Genomic DNA, 20,696 nt, shown 5'->3' with positions numbered 1-20,696 from the left:
TGAAAATTTGGACATTTGTTGGGGAGGTACCAAAAGGAGTAGGCCGATATTCCCCATCTCCGAACTCGATAAGTTTGACAATAATATTATGATGTACCAAGTTTGGACTGAATCGGTAAATTCACTCGAGAGTTATCGTCCGCACCAGCCATCCAGACAAACGGACGTAGAAAATGGGTGCACTTTAAGAACTGTTCCGGACTAAGGCGTTTGCGAGCAGAGATGGGCATAATGCACTGTATTTTTAGTGCACTAATAATTTCACTATCACTGTTCATTTAGTGGTAGTGCAATTTTTAATTCCACTACCACTAAAATGTTAGTGGTAGTGCAAAATAAATTGCACTACCACTAACCCTTTAGTGATATTTAAAAAAAAATTGCACTACCACTAAAATTTAGTGGTAGTGAAATTTCAATAGCACTACCACTAAATTTAGTGGTATTTGAAAAAACTTGCACTAAATTAGTGGTATTTCATAAAAAATAGCACTAAATTAGTGCTATTTAGAAAAGTAATCAAATTTTATGAATATGTACTATATATTCTGGATTGTTGTTCCCTACTCACTTCAATAAACTTCATTATAGCTGGTATAATATTTATATACATAGTGCTTTTTTTGGCTTCGCCAAATTTTAGTGGTAGTGCAAATTTTTTTTGAAAAATCACTAAATTTAGTGGTAGTGCTATTAAAATTTCACTACCACTAAAATTTAGTGGTAGTGCAATTTTTTTTTAAATATCACTAAACGGTTAGTGGTAGTGCAATTTATTTTTCACTACCACTAACCCTTTAGTGGTAGTGGAATTAAAAATTGCACTACCACTAATTATTTGATTCTTAGTGCACTAAAAATTTAGTGCAATATGCCCAACCCTGTTTGCGAGACTGCAGCGAAAGGGATTATGTTGCGACGTGCTGCAGTAGCGTAGTCCCCATCGAGTCCATGTCTTCGTCGTATGGAACTCCACCGCAGTCTTAAGCTGGGAATACATAAAGCGCTTATTTGGCTGGCTTCTTCGGAAATGAACAAAGGAGCCTAGGGCCAAAATCGAACTAATTCAACCTAAAACTCCTTTGTTCATCTACGAAGAAGCCAGCCGATGACTTAAGCCAGCCAAATATGCTATTTATGTATTTCCAGCCTTACGAATAGCAACCAATGCCGCAGCATCTTACGCCACATGTTGCTGTTCCAACTCAGGATTATGGATCGTTCTTGCAATTGAATTCCAACGGTCTCCGAGGCAAAATAGATGAGATAGTGGAGTCAAGCGTGGGTAGCAGTCAAGCAGTGGATCTGATGAGGTAGAGGTGCTTAATGTGTATATCCCGCCAGATTTTAGTCCATTGTTGGTAGGCAATAATTACCTGGACTAGGGGATTTTAATGCCCGCCATGAGTTGTGGCATTCCGTCCTAGGTAATGACGAATACGCAGATAAGACCAAATTTTCCAGCAGAGACAGCGGGATTATGAACGTGATATGAACGGTGAATGATCCGAAGAGTTGCGCAAAGTATTTTAACCGAAAATTTGTCCAGCACCCCGAGAGAGACAGGGCGAAGCTAAGAGTATTACGTCGTATCAGATCTCTTCCCGCCGAGGAGGAACCACCATAGTTTAGGATGGGTGATATTACAAATGTCATCCAAAGCGTTGAGGCCAGACTCAATGGTAATGCTGAAACATCTGGATAAGACGGGATTTGAGTACCTGAAGAAAGTTCTCAACCTGTCGCCAACCAACCACATAGTTGCCGAAGCCTGGAAAATGGGTCGGGCGGTCCCGCTACTGAACCCAGGCAAGGATGCCAGCAAAGGCGTATGGTACAGGTCGATTTTGCTTTTGTCGCCAGTAGCCAAGGCTCTCGAGACTTTACTTCTCCCCAGCATTAGAGGAAGCTATCCAGTTGCCAACCATTAGCACGGATTCCGTCTACAACAGAATTACACGCCATTTCCACACATATTAGTAGGGGATTGCATCAGAAGAAGCCGGGTGATAAAACAGTGTTAGCAGCCCTTGACCTACCAAAGGTATTTGATAAGTCAATCATGCCACACTGTTTGAAGACGTGCATAGAACCATGGTACAGTGATATCAAGGTAGGGCTATGATACCATATGATTTGCATTTTTTTATTTTCTTCGCTTAATATGTCATCTTTATTTGTTTATGTGTGTGTTTTCTTTTCAATAACAAAACAATTGTTCAGAAAACATTCAAATTCGGGCGCTTTCAAAATGTTTATTTCAACGTATGCATCGACAAAATCTAGAGTTTTTGTAGCGAAATAATCCTTTAGAGATATATAGTACATGATTTTGAAAAGAAGTATTGACCTTCCATTCAGTTATCGCGGTTATTTATTCAAAATAAATGCAACAAGTTGTTTGATTTGTTTTTGTTTTGATTCTAATTCTGACATTACAAGCCAAACAGGTAGACCTCTATACTTGCAATTTTTTCAAAGTCGGCCTACCTTCTCTTCATTATACCATGGGTAGAGCTATCAGCTGATTACAATTTTTTTCTAACTGTGCCCGACTTCTGCCAATTTTGGCTTTGTATTTGTTTTGAAAAATTAAATATTTTCAAAATCATTGATTGGAGGAAACATACATTGCGAGACGCGCTTTAAAGCTATTCACCAGTTTTGCCATAGTATTGAAAGATTATATCATATTTTTAAAAGATAATCTAGACACATCATTCATTTTTTCCCGCTGTTTAACTGATTTTAAAAAGTGAGGACAAATATTGAATAAATGAAAACAACTTGTTGCATGCAAATTTGACAGGAAGTGGCCATAGCCTCAGGTCTGTATTTCTGTAGCTTTACTAAGCTATTCTACCTCCTTATTGTATCATGGTATTAGGCTAACAGTAAAAAACCTATACAAGAATTTAATTGAGGATACGATTATTATGGGGAAAAATGTTGCTACCTCGAATTCTCTTAATTCTCATAATAAACATTTGCTATGAAATTAATAAATCCCATGGTAGAAGAATACAGGTAGATGTATCAACGCTATATGTTTTTATATGTTTTCTTATACGACGTCTTTCGGGGGTTATTATAATTCGCGTTGTTTCAACAATTTTTACAAATTTAAATAATTTATCATTCAACATTTTCAATTCCAAAATTGATTTGTCATTGTCCCAGCAGCTGTGTAGATGCGTCTACCTGTATTCTTCTATCATGATAAATCCGAAGGACAAACCCTTCGTGTATGCGGACTAAATTCTGCATGTTCCTGCTATTCTAATGTTTGCTTTATTTTTAACCAACAAATATTCGTATATGAACTTTTGAATGCATATAAAATCAAAAGGGGTAGCGAGGCGCACCGGGTTGAGCTAGTTTGTATATAAAGGTGATATTACTTATGTTCATAAAATGTAAACAAACACCCGTCAAATGTAAATGCAGAGTTCTATTTATTTTAACTCTGTGCGCGTCAACGCATGGCAAGAAACGACGCGTAGCGTGTTCACTTTGATTTGGCCTGAAATGTCAGTTTTCTTCAGTCCTATCGCCCATGTCCCACAATAATTACAACTGCCAAAATTTATCCATTTTAATTAATGTTCTTTATTATTTAATTAGTAAAAAGTTTAGTACACAGACGGTTATCATTTTCTTATTTTAGGAAAGCTTTATTCGGTATCTTGAAGTTCCAAAATATTGTATTGGGAAATTCGAGAATTGTGGTAAAAAAAGGTTGACAATCGTAAGGCTATACGTTTTACGATGATACACCATATATGTACGGTTGAAATATATAGGTTAATATATATGATTTCGGTTCGCAACATCTTGAAGTAAAAGTGATCGTGGTTTGAAACATCATATTAAACGAATGTGTTTTATTCGGTATCCCAAAGGAGAGACCTAAAATATGGCCGGTGAGTCAAATATTGAGCTAATGCCGAAATGCACTCTCCGCCCATAGGTCATGTTTTAATTCAATATCACTTGAGATTCCTTTATATATTAGAAACACGTCTTTTGGAATTTCAAAGAACCGAATACTATATGTTTATATAATATCTATTTTTTGTTTGTTTGAATTTCTAATACTAATCTTAAAATTAACAATAGTATTTTTGTTGCTGTAGTTGCTTGTTGTTGTAATATCTTTATGTTGAGTATAATATTGCTATATGTATATCAGAGATTGAAGCGTTTTTTAAAATTATAACTATTTTGAGTTTAATTCCATTGTTTGAGTTTTAGTTTTTTTCTTCTCCTTTCAGATGGAAACAGTGTGCTATGTTAAAGCATGTTTACATGTAATAAATTCAGTGGATTTCAACTGTCAATTTCATTGTGTGTGCTATGATAGAATAACACATTTAGTCGCATCGACACAGCTGTTGGGACAATGAACTGTCAAACCGATTTTGAAATTGAAAATGTTGAATGAAAAATTATTAAAATTTGTAAAAATTATTGAAAATGCATATTATAATAACCTCTGATTTGCGTCGTTTAAAAATCCGCTTAATTTTCATAAAACATTTAAAAAAATTTGACATATCAATGTTCCCAAGCGTTGATGTATATACCTATATTCTTCTATTATGATGTGTGCCTCAAATGTGACATCCCATGGTAGAAGAATAGAGGCAGTCGCATCGATTTTGAAAATAGAATTTTTGAATGAAAAATTCAATATACAAATCTACTTCTTTTTGAAGAAACATTAAGACATTTTTGACATATCAATGTCCTCAAGCTTTGATGCATCTGCCTGTATTCTTGTACCATGTGACATCCAATAAATTTGACATATACACCATGGCAGAAGAATACAGGTAGACGCATCAACGCTTGGGAGCATTGATATGTCAAAAAAAATTAAATGTTTTTTCAAATATAAATAGATTTTTATATGTTTTCTTATACTACGACATTCGGAGGCTATTATGTTTCGCGTTTTTTCAACAATTTTTACAAATTTAAATAATTTCATTCAACATTTTCAATTCCAAAATCGGTTTGACAGTTCATTGTCCCAGCAGCTGTGTCGACGAGTCTACCTATATTCTTCTATCATGTGCTTGAACAATGAACTGTCAAATCAATTTTGGAAATAAAATTTTTGAATGAAAAATTCTTCAAATTTGTAAAAATTCTTAAAACATGCATATCAGAACAACCTCCGATTGGCGTCGTACAGGAAAACATATACAAATCTACTTCTTTTTGAAGAAACATTAAAAAATTTTTGACATATCAATGTCCCCAAGCTTTGATGCATCTACCTGTATTCTTGTACCATGTGACATCCAATAAATTTGACATATACACAATGAAATTGACGACATACATCCGCTGGATTTATTACAAGTGCAGATCATTTTATGAACCAACGAATTATTTTTTTATGAAGTATGCATGTTGTCTATATGTATAAGAGTATTATTTGTTGTTATACATTTAGTTTTTGTTGTTGCCGTAGTTCTTTTGTTAAAATATTGCTATTTGATTAGAATTTAAAATTGTTATCTTTGGTGTCATCGTCATCTTATTGTAAGTTATCCGATTATGGCTGGTATGCGTTTTGTTGTTGTTGTTGTCATATGCAAAAATTCGTGTTTCGTTGTAATTTCCACTGTGCGTTTCAAAAAAAGTTCCTGTTTTTTTCAATTCATTTTCATAATTATCTCATTTCCTTCCCGGGCGGGAAACCACAATTCAACACTTCAAAAAAACATGTTTGTCCAATGTCTTTCCCATTCCCATTCATCCCCTTAAATATTCTGTCCATTGTAGGATGAGGCATCGCTGATGCGTCGACTTGTTGCAGTCTTACGATTCAACGTAGCTGTGCTGAGATTAGTTGGACGTTGCAGCGAATTATTGGCTGAGGTCTGATGATGACTGTTGGTATAGTTGCGTGGATTTGATGGATAGTAATTGAGTGGCGCCATATTTGGATTATCGATACGTGTGGGTGAAGAGACGCGAGGACGTGGCGAAACACGTTGCATAGAATTCAAAACTTCCTGGGGCTCTTGGTAACCCGAGTCCATGTCATCGTGATAGGAATCCATTAATGGTGTGGGATCTTCGTAATCGTAGTCAATAAAGCCATTATTGTCGAAGGACTGCAAGTAAAAGAGAAGAAAACAAATACTATTAGGTATCCATTAATTTTGAGTTATGTTTTCTGAATTCGTAAAGTTCTAGTAATATATACCGAATAAGTATTGTGAGAGATTTAAGACCAGATTACACATCTTGTTGGAGTCACACGTAAATTGACTTTTTTCACATTTTATATTCCCAGGTTAGAAATTGTAGTTGGCGCTTAAAAATCTATACACATATGGTCTGCTTTTAAGGATTCAGACAAATTCGGAAGGATAAAATCCAAAAAAATCGCGCAAAAATTATAGATTTGAAATTTTTCATTTTGACTTTTGGAATGTACAATAGTAATGTTTTATTTTGCATGATTTTTTTTTTTCATTTTGACTTACTATGTACATTTGTAGTGTTTTTTCTTTTTGAATTCTAATATGATGTGTAGTATTTTCGGGTAGTATAAAGCGGCAACGGACAAATCTGTTGTTTATAGATTTTATGTATTTAATGGGTAAATGGCATGGTAAAAAAATACAGGTAGATGCATCAACGCTTGGGAGCATTGATATGTCAAAAAATTTTAAATTTTTTTTTAAAATATAAGTAGATTTTTATATGTTTTCTTATACGACGTAATTCTGAGGTTATTTTAATATTCATTTTTTTTTCATTTTTACAAATTTAAATAATTTTTCATTCAACATTTTCAATTCCAAAATTGGTTTGACAGTTCATTGTCCCAGCAGCTGCGTCGATGCGTCTACCTATATTCTTCTACCATGGCACAGTGGTCGAGATCGTATGGGAACAGCGGCCAAAATGCTTTTAGTGCAGATATCAATATGATTCTTTGGTTATGGTACCTTGTTGGGATAAAAATTAAAAATGTGACAAAATGGATATGGTCGATGCATGTTTTGGCATGGTCCCCTTACAACGTACCTCCCGAATAAGGGTTATTTGCCCAATTTTTGTCACATTTCTACACTAGATTGGTCTGTTATTTGACATTTTACGTTCTAAGGAGCTAACAAAAAATAGTCTTACTGAACATTATTTGGAACGGGCCGCCTTCAGGTAGAGTCCCCCTGTAAAGGTACCTCCAAAAATAAAAGTATTTTTTATACAAATCCCCCTGTAAAGGTACCTCCAAAAATATACAAATCAAAATTCCAAATTTGATTATGTTTTTGTAAACAAAATAGACATTTTTTTTGTAAACAGAATAAACAGTTCAATATAAAATTAAATGAAAGTTACTAATGGATATTTATAAATTTCAGTGTTATTCAAGTAAATCAAATGCAGATTTTAATAATATAGATTTTTTATTGATTGGTAACGTTCGCTGTCCCGTTATAAAAGGGTCAGAGCTCAGAAGAAGACGATTAATAATTTTTTCGGGAATGATTTAGTCGAAACTTCTTAATATATCTTTGTTTCTAGACTCCACGGCCACCTCCTATAATTCTCCAATCGATACAATGACAAATTTATATGTATTAAAATTTTATTAGCTGTGGGTGAAAGATAGTGCCATGGATATCTATTTGTTAACTATTTAGCCGTTTCTAGTGCAAAGGCCTTAAATTTTTGGACATTAATATTATACCAAGAAGACAATGCAGGCAACATTATTGAACACCCCTCAATTACATCCTTATCAATCCCAAACAACAAAAACTTATTCTATGTCACTAGCACCATAGAACTGACAAAATTGGAGCGAAGTCACTTTAGTATATTGGGCATAACATACAAATCTGACAAAATCTGAAAGTTAAATTAGCACTTCTTGATTCTTAGGACCATTACTAATGGCGTGAAAAAATCACAGTGGAGGATTCAGGGGGGAAAACAATTAAAACTTTAACTGAAATCCAATTTTATTTTCAAAATTAATCTTAAAGGCAACTCAAAACACTCACATCGTCTATATTATACACAACTACTAAACACACAAATTACTGCACTAAAAATAAGTCAATACCTTGCTTTTCAATAATTATGCCAAGAATTGTCATTTTAAAATGTATTTAATTTTGTAATACAGATCTATTTTTACTCTTTTTTTACTGATCCCACTGAAAAGATCAACTAACTACATTTTCTCTTATTTGATGCTATTTTCGAAGTGTCCCGTTAGAATGAAGCCAACATTAATATGTTTTCTAAAAAGCTTAACCTCTTAAGAGTTCATGTGTACACATTTGACAATAAATATCTGATTTTCATTTTTTTAATTTTGGCCAATGACAGCGACCACTGTGCATGGGTAAATGGTAATATACGTGTTATTCAGAAGAGGATAAGATATGAAAAAAAATAATAGCGAGTTTAAACATTTTTTCAATTTGATTAAATTTATTGACGATTTTTTGGGAATGGAAATTGCGGGCGGGTAACATTGAACTGAATAGATGATGTTGAAATAATTTAACGCGGTCACACCTAAATGAAGGAATAATTACAATTTTAAAATCGGTAAGAAAAAACGAAAATAAAAAGACAAAATTGTCAATGGAATCGAATGACAGCCCAGTCTATTTGCTAACTTCGTAAGGACCTTAAACATTTGCTGTATCAAATCCGCGAACAAGTTCAAGAATCATGTGCGTTTTTTTATACCCTCCACCATACTATGGAGGGTATATTAACCTTGTCATTCCGTTTGTAACTCCTCGAAATACTCATGTCAGACCCAACAAAGTATATATATTCTTGATCAGCGTAAAATTTCGACGTGGCGGTGTCAATCTGTCTGTCCGTCTGTCTGTCTGTTGTAATCAGCTATCTTTCGAATGAATTGAGATAAATGGCTAACATTTTGCACACATGTTTATTTTTCCAGTAGGCAGGTTAAGTTCGTAAATGGGCCATGTATGTCCACGTTTTCATACAGCCCCCATATAACGGTACCTCCCGATATTCGGTATTTTGATGATTTTAACGACATTATTCACGGGAATTGTCTCAAATTTGGTATTTGAAGTTCGTTATAGGAACTACAGTGTGTCACAGAAAATTGTCTGTGCGGGTCCAGGTCTTTGTATAGGCTCCATATATCAGTACCTCCCTATATTCGGTATTTTGACGATTTTAGGTACAATACCCACCGAAATTGTTTGAGATGTGGTATTTGAAGTTCGTAATGAATGCTACAGACTATGACAGAAAATTGTCTATGCTGGTCCAGGTCTTCGCACAGCTCCGTCTTTTACTACGTCTTTTACTCAAGAACGGCTGATCTGATTTTGACAATTCACACTATTTCGGAATGGTCTCTTAGCCTGAAAAGGATAAAATCCTAAATATTGCGTAAAAAACGAAAATAAAAATGTAAGTCAAAATTTTTTGTGATGCATACATTTTTTAATTTTAATGTTGCAAGAATTTTACATCGAATCGAAAATTTAGTAAGAAAATAAATGATATACTCCGAAAAATTTTACTGAAACTTTCAAGTTATTTAAATCGTAGGTACCATTAAACGGGAGTGTATGCGCAATAGCGAGTAATGGCATTGTGAAACACACAATCTGGGCGTTGGAAAATTCTAAGTGAATAGTATTGGGTTAGTAAATCATAAGGGTTTAGGGTTCCCAGGTCAAACTTTTTAATGCCCATTATATAGCCCTAACCATACACAAAGGACCTCAAATATTTTTCTCTAAACTTCGCAAAATTTGCGATAGAAAAGAGAAAACTCGAAAAATTCTAAAATCGGGAAAATATTGAGAAAAATTTTTCAATGGAATCGAATTTCAAAATGATAGCCAATTCGGAATTTCTTTTGGCAGAAAAGGATAAAATCCAAAAAATCAAGTAAAAAACTTGTTATTTTCTTAATTTTGAATGAAAGATATTGGAAACCGAATTAGAGCACAATACGATGTTAAATACTGATATTTCCTGTCAAGAATTAACATCTCAGGACCTACATCGCGCTTCTGCTGTAAGATGCGAGCTCCTAAACCTTCTTCTTTCATATGGTAATAATCTCTCGAATATAAAGGGGTAAAGGTCACTGCAATATGCGGACTAAACAAAATAATATATCAAATTAGAACTTTATTAGGAACAGTAATTATATCCTCCTGAAAATTCTTCCACAACCTTCAATATACTTTAAATCGCTGGTACCAATATGCGCAATAGGGAGTAATTACACTGTACAAGAATAGTATTCGGTTAGTAAATGAATAGTATGCGGTTAGTAAATCAAAATCCCTAAAGGGGCTTACTTTCCCAGGCCAATCTTTTTTATGGTCCGTTATATAGCCTTATTCATACCAAAAGGACCTCAAATAAGTTTCTCTATATTTCGCAACATTTAAGTAGAACTTTCAAATTTGATACAAGCTTATGGAATATATGTAGAACTATTTGTACAAAATATGGATCGTATCGGTCAACGTTTTGGCATAGCACCCACTTAAGGGTATATTCCGATTTCAAGTATTTTTTATATGTTAGCCACGTTTTTCATACCAATGTCGGCAAATTTTAGTAAGTTCTTAGTAAGAAAAAACCATCCTTGCAAAAAATTATCAATATAGGTCCACGTTTTGGATTAGCCTTCATATGAAGGTGTTCCCTGATTTTAGCTATTTCCGGGGTCTTGGGCACATTTTCAATAGATTTGGCCCTTACTTAGCACCTTAGATTCTAAGGAGGTAGAAAACCACTTCCAAGAAAATGTTTAATGTAGGTCAATGTTACGGAGTAGCGCTTATATAAAGGTACATCTTGATTTCAACTATTAATAACTAATTTCCAATCGATTTGGCTAAATATTTGAAACACCGAATAATTTTAAAAAATACAGAATAGTTTCAACATAGGTATACATTTTGGTGTAGTTCCCATATAACTTTACTTCCCAGGTCCAATAATATGAACCAGATCTGTGAATAATTATACTTTAAAAAGTAATCATTAAAGACTAAAACTAAGGGCCAGCAACGCGGTCCGGGCCAGCTAGTATAGATTTCAATATAATTTGGCAATTTTTTTTGTGGTACCAAATTTCTTCTCTCTGTCCGAATTTCATTGGAATCGGACATAAATATGGTGTTTGGTGCATCAAATATGTGAGATCGGACGAAAATATATGTATGGGAGCTATATCCAAATCTAAACCGATTTCAATATAATTTGACAAATTTAATTTCGGATCAAATCTCCTAACACATTTCAAATTTCATTGGAATCGAACATACATATCGTGTTTGAATCATCAAATAAACGAAACGGAACGAAAAGAACCTTCGAAAATATATATGGAAGCTATATACAACTCTACCGATTTCAATATAATTTGGCAAATTTATTTTAATTACTCAAGCCGAATTTCATTGGAATCGGACATAAATATGGTGTTTGGTGCATCAAATATGTGAGATCGGCCGAAAATATATATATGGGAGCTATATCCAAATCTAAAACGGATTTATATATAATTTAACAAATTCATTTTTGTTTCCAATTCCGTTCTTCATACCAAAATTGGAGATACATATCGTGTTTGGTGCACCAAATACATGAAATTGGTCGAAACTGTATATGGGAGCTATATCCAAATCTCAATCGATTTCAATATAATTTGGCAAATAATTTTTTTTAGATAAAATTTATCACACGTTTCAAATTTCATTGAAATTGGGGATACATAGCGTGTTTGGTACATCAAGTGCTTGAAATCGGCCGAAAATATACATGGGAGCTATATCCAAATCTGAAGCAATTTCAATATAATTTAGTAAATTTGTTTTTGTTCAAAATTCCGTTACGCATTCCAATTTTGGAGACTGTATCTGTAATCGATCAATAGATATCTGCATATAAAATCTAAATTTTTGGGAGGTACCTCTGATTTCGATGCTACATCTCCAGTTCCAAGTGGAATTTCAAAAATTTATATAGCCTATGTTACTTTCTGGCGATGTTGTAGTATACTTGGAAATTTTCAAGAAAATCTGTGCAGCGGTTTTTGAGTCCATTAATTACAAACATTTTCCTCTTTTATAGATATAGACTTGTGTTGATGGAAATATCGCTAGATCGCCTCCAAATGTCCTGAAACGGATTTGGTCCAAAGAGACCTAGAGTCTAAAACCGTTATTTTGATGAGGCACGTTTTGGCCGTATCAAATTATATATACCCTCTCTAGCGATATGGTGGAGGGTATAAAAATAAGCTGGGGGATAAATCCCCCCTCAAGATTCATTGATGTAAAACCCACTGTTGTTGGCATTCTTGCCTGTGTTTGGTAATGGGAACACCTGTAGGGTGGCCAACGACAAGTTGAGGAGTTGATATTCCGTCATAACAAAGCGTTTTTGTTGATATCGAGTTTATGATGACATTTGCAAAATGTTTAACATTAATTATGGTTGTACCTCTTCGGCTGGAAGAGATCATGTACAAGGTGGTATTCTCCTCTTATGTGCAAATATATACCTCTTCCGCTCCGTTAAATGAGACAATCATCGATAATCCTTCTTTGCAGGGTTCGAATCAACACAAAATTTATTCGATGCGGTTTGATTGTTGGAAAAGTTCAGATAATATCATACCTAGGAGCTCCCATCCCAAAATTGAATTTTTCAAAAACCCAGACATTGAGTTACATTTAGTTGCACAGGGCTATAATTTAACAGTACCATGCAAAGGACACATACTACTTTAAAATTATCCTAGAGTACCTTTTCACCAACTTGACGTAGTAGTCGTTGGCTTGGCTTGACGAGATGAAATGCTAAATAAAATATAATTTCAATAAAATATGCCATGCAAATCCTTGCAATCTTAACATCCGTGTAATTAATATTTTCATATTTAATTTTTGCTGTGAATTCCATTTCCCCACATGCGAACTCGCACAACACCACTACACACACACATACATACCTTAATAGGTGTTCGCTTGACATAATCACGATACGGTTGATTTGGTGTTTTAGTACGATAATCCACAACCTCATAATGGCCATTCGATTCAGGAACTGTACTGGCAGGATAATCTGTTATAAAGTGTCGAGTGCCATGTGGCGTTAGTGTGGCCCACAACAGACGGCTGTCGCTGGCCATTTGACTCTGTAGCGTGTCACGACTGTTCACCGACGTACAAGGATACAAAATACCACCGGCCATGAAGGGATTCGATTTCGAAGGTTCGCCTAAGGCAGACATGGTGCCCTGTTTAATGTTGCTGTCGTGATACGACAAATTGCAGCTGGAGAAAAGCGTGCTGTAATTTGATAGAAAAAAAAAAATAGTAAAATATCTTAAATTATTCTGACATAATCGGAAAAACTTACTCTCGACACTTGAGCAATATAACAGCCAATAGTCCACCCAGTATGAGAACACCAACACATGATGAAATCAAAACAAATAGCCATGTGTTCTCCAGGCCAGTATTCGTGCCAGTCAGTTCAACAAACTCCATGCCACTTTCGCGGGGATGCGGATTCGGATCACACATCAGAGTGGCGAAGCAAGGATGCGAGTCATTGTTGGGCGATAGTAGAGCTGCAGTTTTTGGCAGTAGAAACGATGGCAATGGGGGTGGTGGCATCGACAGTATTGAGTCGGGGGGCGGTGGTGCACTGAAGGCGCAATTACCAACGCAATTACCCAGCATTGTGGCTGTCTGCGATAAAAGAGAAGAAGAAGAAATGAAGAATAATTCACAGAAATTAAACGGAATTAATGAATGTGCATGCATTTAATTGATGGTTGTTTGGTTGGTAGGTTGGTTGGTTCATTGCTCTGTTATTTGGAAAGTATGTAGGTTTCAGGAGCATATATACATATGTACTATATATATGTACTTTTTCATTATATATTTTCTATGTTGATCTTGTGTATATAAGTATATAGTAAATTAAAGAAATTTCATTTGTTGAGGATAAAAAAGTATTGTTCGCAAGTATGGCGTAACTCAGTAGTCCAGATTAGGACCACCTTCCTGTCATGGTAGCCATAAAAAGGCCATCTGACTTCATAACCTCAATGGCGAACTTTTATTTATCATATAAAAGGCTATAGACAAAAGTTCAAATAATTCTCCTAACGTCGTTTAGAAAACAGAGAGACGGCTTTTTAATTTCGGACACAGAAAAGGCCGCGAATGACACAATATTTGCGAGCATATTCTAAAAGGGCTTAAGCAGGTAATGTGACAGTGCTATGGTGTTTGAGAATTTTAAACGAATTCAACACCGATCATATTAGAATTGTTGCATCGCAAAGTTTGAAACGTTGGGCGCCACTCATATGTGGATTTTAAATGAAATGTAATTACTTTCGCACCTTTATGATACGAAAACCCGTCCATATTTGAAAAAAAAGTAAAAAACATTAAGTTCGGCCGGGCCGAACTTTAAATACCCTCTACCGTAGGGTAAGGGAAACATTAGAACCCATTATGACCCACAAATACAAATTTTTAGACATATTCGTGGGAGAATGTAGCAAAAATCATCAAAAAATATCGAACATCGGGAGGTACCGCTATATGCGACTATACAAAAACGTGAACCTATACATACAATGTTTTGCCAATGGAGCTAGAACCCATTAGGACGCACAAATACCAATTTTTAGGAAAATCCGCTAAGAAATGTGGCAAAAATCATCAAAATACCGAATATCTTGAGGTACCGTTATATGGGAGCTTTACCAAATCGTGGACCTATACTTGCAATGTTTCGCCACCGCAGCCAGAACACATTATGACCAACAAATACCAATTTTTAGACAAATCCATGAAAAAATGTGGCAAAAATCATCAAAATACCAAAAATTGGGGGAGGTACCGTTATATCGGGCTATACCAAAGCGTGGACCCATACATTCAATATATCACAAACAAGGACCCATTATAACCTACAAATACCAATTTTCAGACAAATCCGTGAAAAAATGTGGAAAAAATCAGTAAAAAAGGTACCGTTATGTGGGGACTATACCAAAACGTGGACCGATATATCTCATTTTCAATACCAACCATCCTAGACACAATACAAATTGCTCTGCTAAATTTTGGCGCTCTACGTCAAATAATGTGGGCTGTATCGTGATTTCAATAGAAAGACAGACAGACGGACAGACAGACAGACGGACATCGTTAAATCGAATTTTATGCTGATTATAAATATATATACTTTAAGGGGTCTACGACGAATATTTAAGGATGTTACAAACGGAATGACAAAGTTAATATACCCTCCTTTCCAAGGTGGAGGGTAAAAATATTGTTTGCTGACAAATCGATACATTGAATAAACAAGTAAAAAAGCTGTAAGGCTGGAAATACATAAAGCGCATATTTGGCTGGCTTAAGTCATCGGCTGGCTTCTTCGTAGATGACCAAAGCAAAGACCTATAATGGTAAAGACTAGACAAAATGCATTTTGAGCAAATGGTTTGTGTCTACAATACATAGAGTAACAGCTCATGGCAGAGACATGTTAATATAAAAACCACTATTACAGAAACTGATATCAAATAAAAATTTGAAAAATCCAAAATTTTGGTTTCAAAATTCTATTCCATGGACCTTTCCGAAAATTTGCACATTGCTTTGGTGGTTTAAATCATTTAACATTTGTAACGATGTTGTTATGATATCGTAACAACAGAGGTATTTTCACAGGGTTACCATATCTTCACTCTGTCTTGTCCTATCTTTACACTTCTATGTCTTTGACCAAAGAAGTTTTAGGTTGACTTAGTTCGATTTTGGCCCTAGGCTCCTTTGTTCATTCCCGAAGAAGCCAGCGGATGACTTAAGTCAGCTAGATAACCGCTTTATGTATTTCCACCCTTAGTCGTGCTATGGAGTTCGAGAATTTCAAAGGAATTCAACACCGATCACATTATTAAGGTTGTATCGCCAAGTTAGCAACGTTGGGCGCCAGTCATATGTGGATGTTAAATGAAATTAAATTACTTTCGTACCTTCATGATACGAATTCCCAAAACCCATTCATAAAGCCTTTTTAGACGCCATCAGTGAACCTCACTCTAAATTTCGGAATTTCAGTAAATCTCACCCAAACCCTCATTCTCATGAAATATCGATGACAATTTCTAGATCCGTCAAAGCACGTGATCTAAAATGGCACAACCTTATTGGTACTTTTATACCTTGCAACATTTGGCAGAATTGTTTTGATATTTTGATAAAAGCAAGTAAAAAAAACATTAAGTTCAGTCGGACCGAACTTTAATACCCTCCTCCTTTGGGCAAAGTAAACATTTTTGTATAAAAGTGTCTAAATTTACACGTGTTTCACTTTAACAAATACCAGTATGACCGTTTGGATAATGCTGTTAAACTTTTCAAAAAAAAAAGTGGGTGGGGCCATTATGTGGGGGCCATACCAATACGGTAACCTCCATTGACAATTTTATACTGCAAGGATTGTTATTTATGCGATTCTCAAAAATACCAAATCTGTAACAATTTCGTGGGAAAATGTGACTAGGATTATCAAAATACCGAGTATCGGTGGGTATCGTTATATTCGAGCTATAGGAAAACGTGGGCCTAAATTTTCAATGTTCTGTCGCTGGAGGTAGAACCCATTATTACCTGCAATTTTTTGGACAATTCCGTGGAAAAATGGAGTAGAATCATCAAAATACCGAATATGGGGCCTATACAAAAACGTGAACCTATAGACACAATGTTTCACCACCGGAGCTAGAACCCATTATGACAAACAAATGCCAATTTTAAGACAAATCCGTAAAAAATGTGGTGAAAATCATTAAAATACCGAATAATGGGAGGTACAGTTATATGGCGGCCAACCATCCTAGATACAAAACAAATTGTTCCGCCAAATTTCTAAGCTCTACGTCAAATTCAATGCTGAATTCAATGCTGATTATGAATATATATATATATATATATATATATATATATATATATATATATATATATATATATATATATATATATATATATATATATATATATATATATATATATATATACTTTATGGGGTCTACGACGAATGTTTAGGGTGGAGGGTATAATAATAATAAAACAAGTCTTCATGCGTTGGAGTGTGCTAGGGCAAGGCTTTTGAAAATTCGTGTTAAAAGGCTACGAAAATGGACTACAAATTTAATTCGTTGTATTGGACAGATGGAATGAGCTAGAATTCTGAAATTTGGAATGTGAGTCAGTGGTGGACTGCAGGATAGATGTACAAAAGGAAATTCAAAACTTTAAGGCTACGAAAAGCTCAAAAATATTGCTAAACTTGAAAAATTGTACTCTTTGGTATTATGAGAAAATAAATTTCGAAGTTTAATGTTGGAATTGATGTTGGTGAATGGTTGGAGAATTAAAATTGGTTTTAAAAATGTGTCCGAAAATTAGGGTCGTTGTTCATGTGTAGCATGTAGGTGGTTTCGAAAATGTGTACTACAATTGCACGGAAAGTATTGAATGGTTCTATATTTGGTATTGGGTTAAGGGATAGTGATAAAAATCTGAAATATAGACAACTGATTTGAGTTAAATTTTATCAACCTATTTCATTTCGTTCGGAAGCTAGAGTGATTTCCACAGACGGACAGACGGACGGACATTGCCAGATCGACATAGAATTTTATGCTGATCAAGAGTATATATACTTTGTGGGGTTTAAAATGTGTATTTCGATATGTTACAAACGGAATGACGAAATTAATATACCGTCCATACTATGGTGGAGAGTATAAAAACCTAGAAAGTCTAAAAATTTAGTACGATGTATGAAGTTTAGTTTTTTTATACCCTCCACCATACTATGGAGGGTATATTAATTTTGTCATTCCGTTTGTAACTCCTCGAAATGCTCATGTCAGACCCAACAAAGTATATATTCTTGATCAGCGTAAAATTCTAAGACGATTTAGCCATGTCCGTCTGTCTGTCTGTGTGTCTGTCTGCCTGTCTGTTGTAATCACGCTATCTTTCGAACAAATTGAGATAGGAGGATATTTTGCCAGTAGGCAGGTTAAGTTCGTAAATGGGCCATGTAGGTCTAAGTTATCATATAGCCCCCATATAACGGTACCTCCCGATATTCGGTATTTTGATGATTTTAGCGACATTATTCACCGGAATTATTTCCAATTTGGCATTTGAAGTTCGTAACGGATACTACAGCCTAAGACAGAAAATTATCTGTACAGGTCCACGTCTTCGTATAGCCCCCATATAACGGTACCCCCCGATATTCGGTATTTTGATGATTTTAGCGAAATTATTTTACGGAATCGTTCCAAATTTGGTATTTGAAGTTCGTAATAAATACTACAACATAAAACAGAAAATGGGCCATGTAGGTCCACGTCTTCGTATAGCCCCCATATACCGTACCCCCATATTTAGTATTTTGATGATTTTAGCGACATTATTTACCGGGATTGTTTCAAATTTCGCATGTGAAGTTCGTAATGAATACTTCAGCCCATGCCAGAAAATTGCCTGTGTAGGTCCACGCCTTCGTATAGCCCCCATATAATGGTACCCCCTATATTCGGTATTTTAATGATTTTAGCTACAATATAAACAAGTTTCGCATTTAAATATTGTAATAACTTACGACAAAAGTTGCCTATGCAGATCTACGTCGTCGTATAGGCATTCGGTATTTTTAAGATTTTAACAGAATTTTAAACGGATTTTATTTTTTTTTTCGGAAATTGCCAAATTTGTACCATATGGTGGAGGGTATTAAAAGTTCGGCCCGGTCGAACTGAACAAATTGTCAATTTTGAGTACTAAAAAGGCCTAACACGAACTGTTAGAACGAATCTAAAATTGTAAGGTGTACTTTTCGATGTTGAAGTAGCGTGCACTTGCTAGTCTCTACATAAAATATTATTAAATTATCTGAAAGGTCCAGACGTTAATGCAACATCCATATATAAAGTTTAAAAGGTTTCTCCACAATTGTGCTAATAGAACCTCTGCCCAAACACTTCTATACATATTTCGTATAATCTCCAAATAAAGATAACTCAAATGATATTGTACATGCTCTAGCGCGAGGTTAAGGCTTGGGACACTTCGAAAATAATCAATTACCAGTCAGAAAAAAACATTTGTTTACAATTCAGTGACATTGTTCGCTGTCACCTACAAATGCGTGTATGATGAAAGGTTAAAGTCAAGTCCACTTTTTCTAAAGTGTTTCCTTGCAAAAAATTGCCAATATGCGGCAGTACAAGAGTATTAAAAGTTCGGATATTGTTTTGATTTCAGCAATCCAAATATAAGTAGCAGCCTTAATTGATATTTGCCCTTCGAGTAATGATACTTATAAAACTGTCAGTCTTAGGGTCTATTTCAAAAAAATGCGTATTATTCCCCATCGAAAACAGTGTCAGTGCCAAAAAACGGAAAACGTTTTCAAACATTTTTTTACAAAAAATATTTATTACACCACTTTCGCTGTTTACACAAATTTTCACAGCGAACATTTCCCCGTTGAATTTTTTCAAACTTCAATTAATATCCATAATTCCACTCAAGATGATTGGTCAATATTTTCCATTAATTTTCTATTGTTTATACAGACAGTTTAAGTATGTCGCTCCGTTGTTTGTTTGTATACATACAGGATTTTTACCTGTCTTTAGCGATCCGAATGAAGGGTGTGAGTAATTGCCATTTTTCGGAACGGATGAAAAAACAACAACAACAACGAAATCAATTTTCCTCAAATTCTATACACATTTGATGTAGACACAAGTCTGGCCTGGCCATCCAACACTTATCGAACAAATTTTGCAGCAGAGCCCATTAGAGCTTACAAAAAATCCGCTTTTTCTATTTTCAGACTACAATATTTGTATTGTAGTCCACGGGCGAACAAAATCAACTTACCAATTATGCGTATAAATTAATTATTAATAAACAATTCCTCGTTCCAGGAGTATATTTTTGTTGTTTTCTTTTGTATTTTTTGTTTTATGTTTTTTTTTTTTCTAATGGAATTTTGTTTAGCTGACAAATAATACGATTTGTGGGTTACCTATTCGAATTGTGGTTGAAATGGAACTGAAATTACGTAGAAAGGATATTTGAAGGAAAGTCTGCCAGTCTGTGTTTCGTAGATAAGCTTTTGACATAGTGTCATGTAAACTTGTATATGTATGTACGCGCGGAGAGAAGGACATTGGCAAAGAGACGGAGAGGGAATGCAAGAGAGATTTTATGTGAGATTTGAGATATGGGACGTGATTTATAAAATTCATGGGTGAATATTCATAGTTTTTTATTTTATTATGAATAATATTTGCGTATTTAATTTTAAATTTATTTTCTTAAAGAATAAATACAAAACATTATTAATACATTGTTTTAATTTATAATATTACTGCGCATGTCCTCTCTAAACCACAAACTAATACTCTCAATGAGACCAACCTCTGAGAAAGCATTATTACATTATCTCTCACACCAGGGATGGTACTTAGAATAAGTAAACATTTTATTATGAATATAGGCTACAAAGCGGAGGGGTTTAAAATACTGCCGTAAAAAAGTTCTCAGCTTTTTTATGGT

At 34.7% G+C, this 20,696-nt stretch overlaps 1 protein-coding gene across 1 annotated transcript; it reads right to left on the bottom strand.

Annotated features, from left to right (window-relative positions):
• Window positions 1-5,338: 5,338 nt before the first annotated feature.
• Window positions 5,339-20,197, bottom strand: LOC101901655 (uncharacterized). The gene is made up of 4 exons (XM_059122939.1): window positions 20,016-20,197; window positions 13,435-13,769; window positions 13,025-13,364; window positions 5,339-6,131 (listed from the first exon to the last, which is right to left on the bottom strand). The coding sequence occupies exons 2-4, from the start codon at window positions 13,758-13,760 to the stop codon at window positions 5,775-5,777; spliced, it is 1,023 nt and encodes a 340-aa protein (XP_058978922.1). The 5' UTR covers window positions 13,761-13,769; window positions 20,016-20,197; the 3' UTR covers window positions 5,339-5,774.
• Window positions 20,198-20,696: the final 499 nt, after the last annotated feature.

The sequence above is a fragment of the Musca domestica genome, unplaced genomic scaffold, assembly GCF_030504385.1.
Source record: "Musca domestica strain aabys unplaced genomic scaffold, Musca_domestica.polishedcontigs.V.1.1 22, whole genome shotgun sequence".
Taxonomy (NCBI): Eukaryota; Metazoa; Arthropoda; class Insecta; order Diptera; family Muscidae; genus Musca; species Musca domestica.
This window is presented reverse-complemented; position numbering and strand designations above follow the sequence as displayed.

Excerpts from the sequence above, each read along its gene's own strand:
- LOC101901655 (XM_059122939.1), bottom strand. The coding sequence starts at position 13,760 with ATGCTGGGTAATTGCGTTGGTAATTGCGCCTTCAGTGCACCACCGCCC. Across the intron at positions 13,365-13,434 it reads ATATTGCTCAAGTGTCGAGA|CACGCTTTTCTCCAGCTGCA; the intron begins GTAAGTTTTTCC and ends ATCAAATTACAG. Across the intron at positions 6,132-13,024 it reads TCAAGCGAACACCTATTAAG|TCCTTCGACAATAATGGCTT; the intron begins GTATGTATGTGT and ends TTTTACTTGCAG.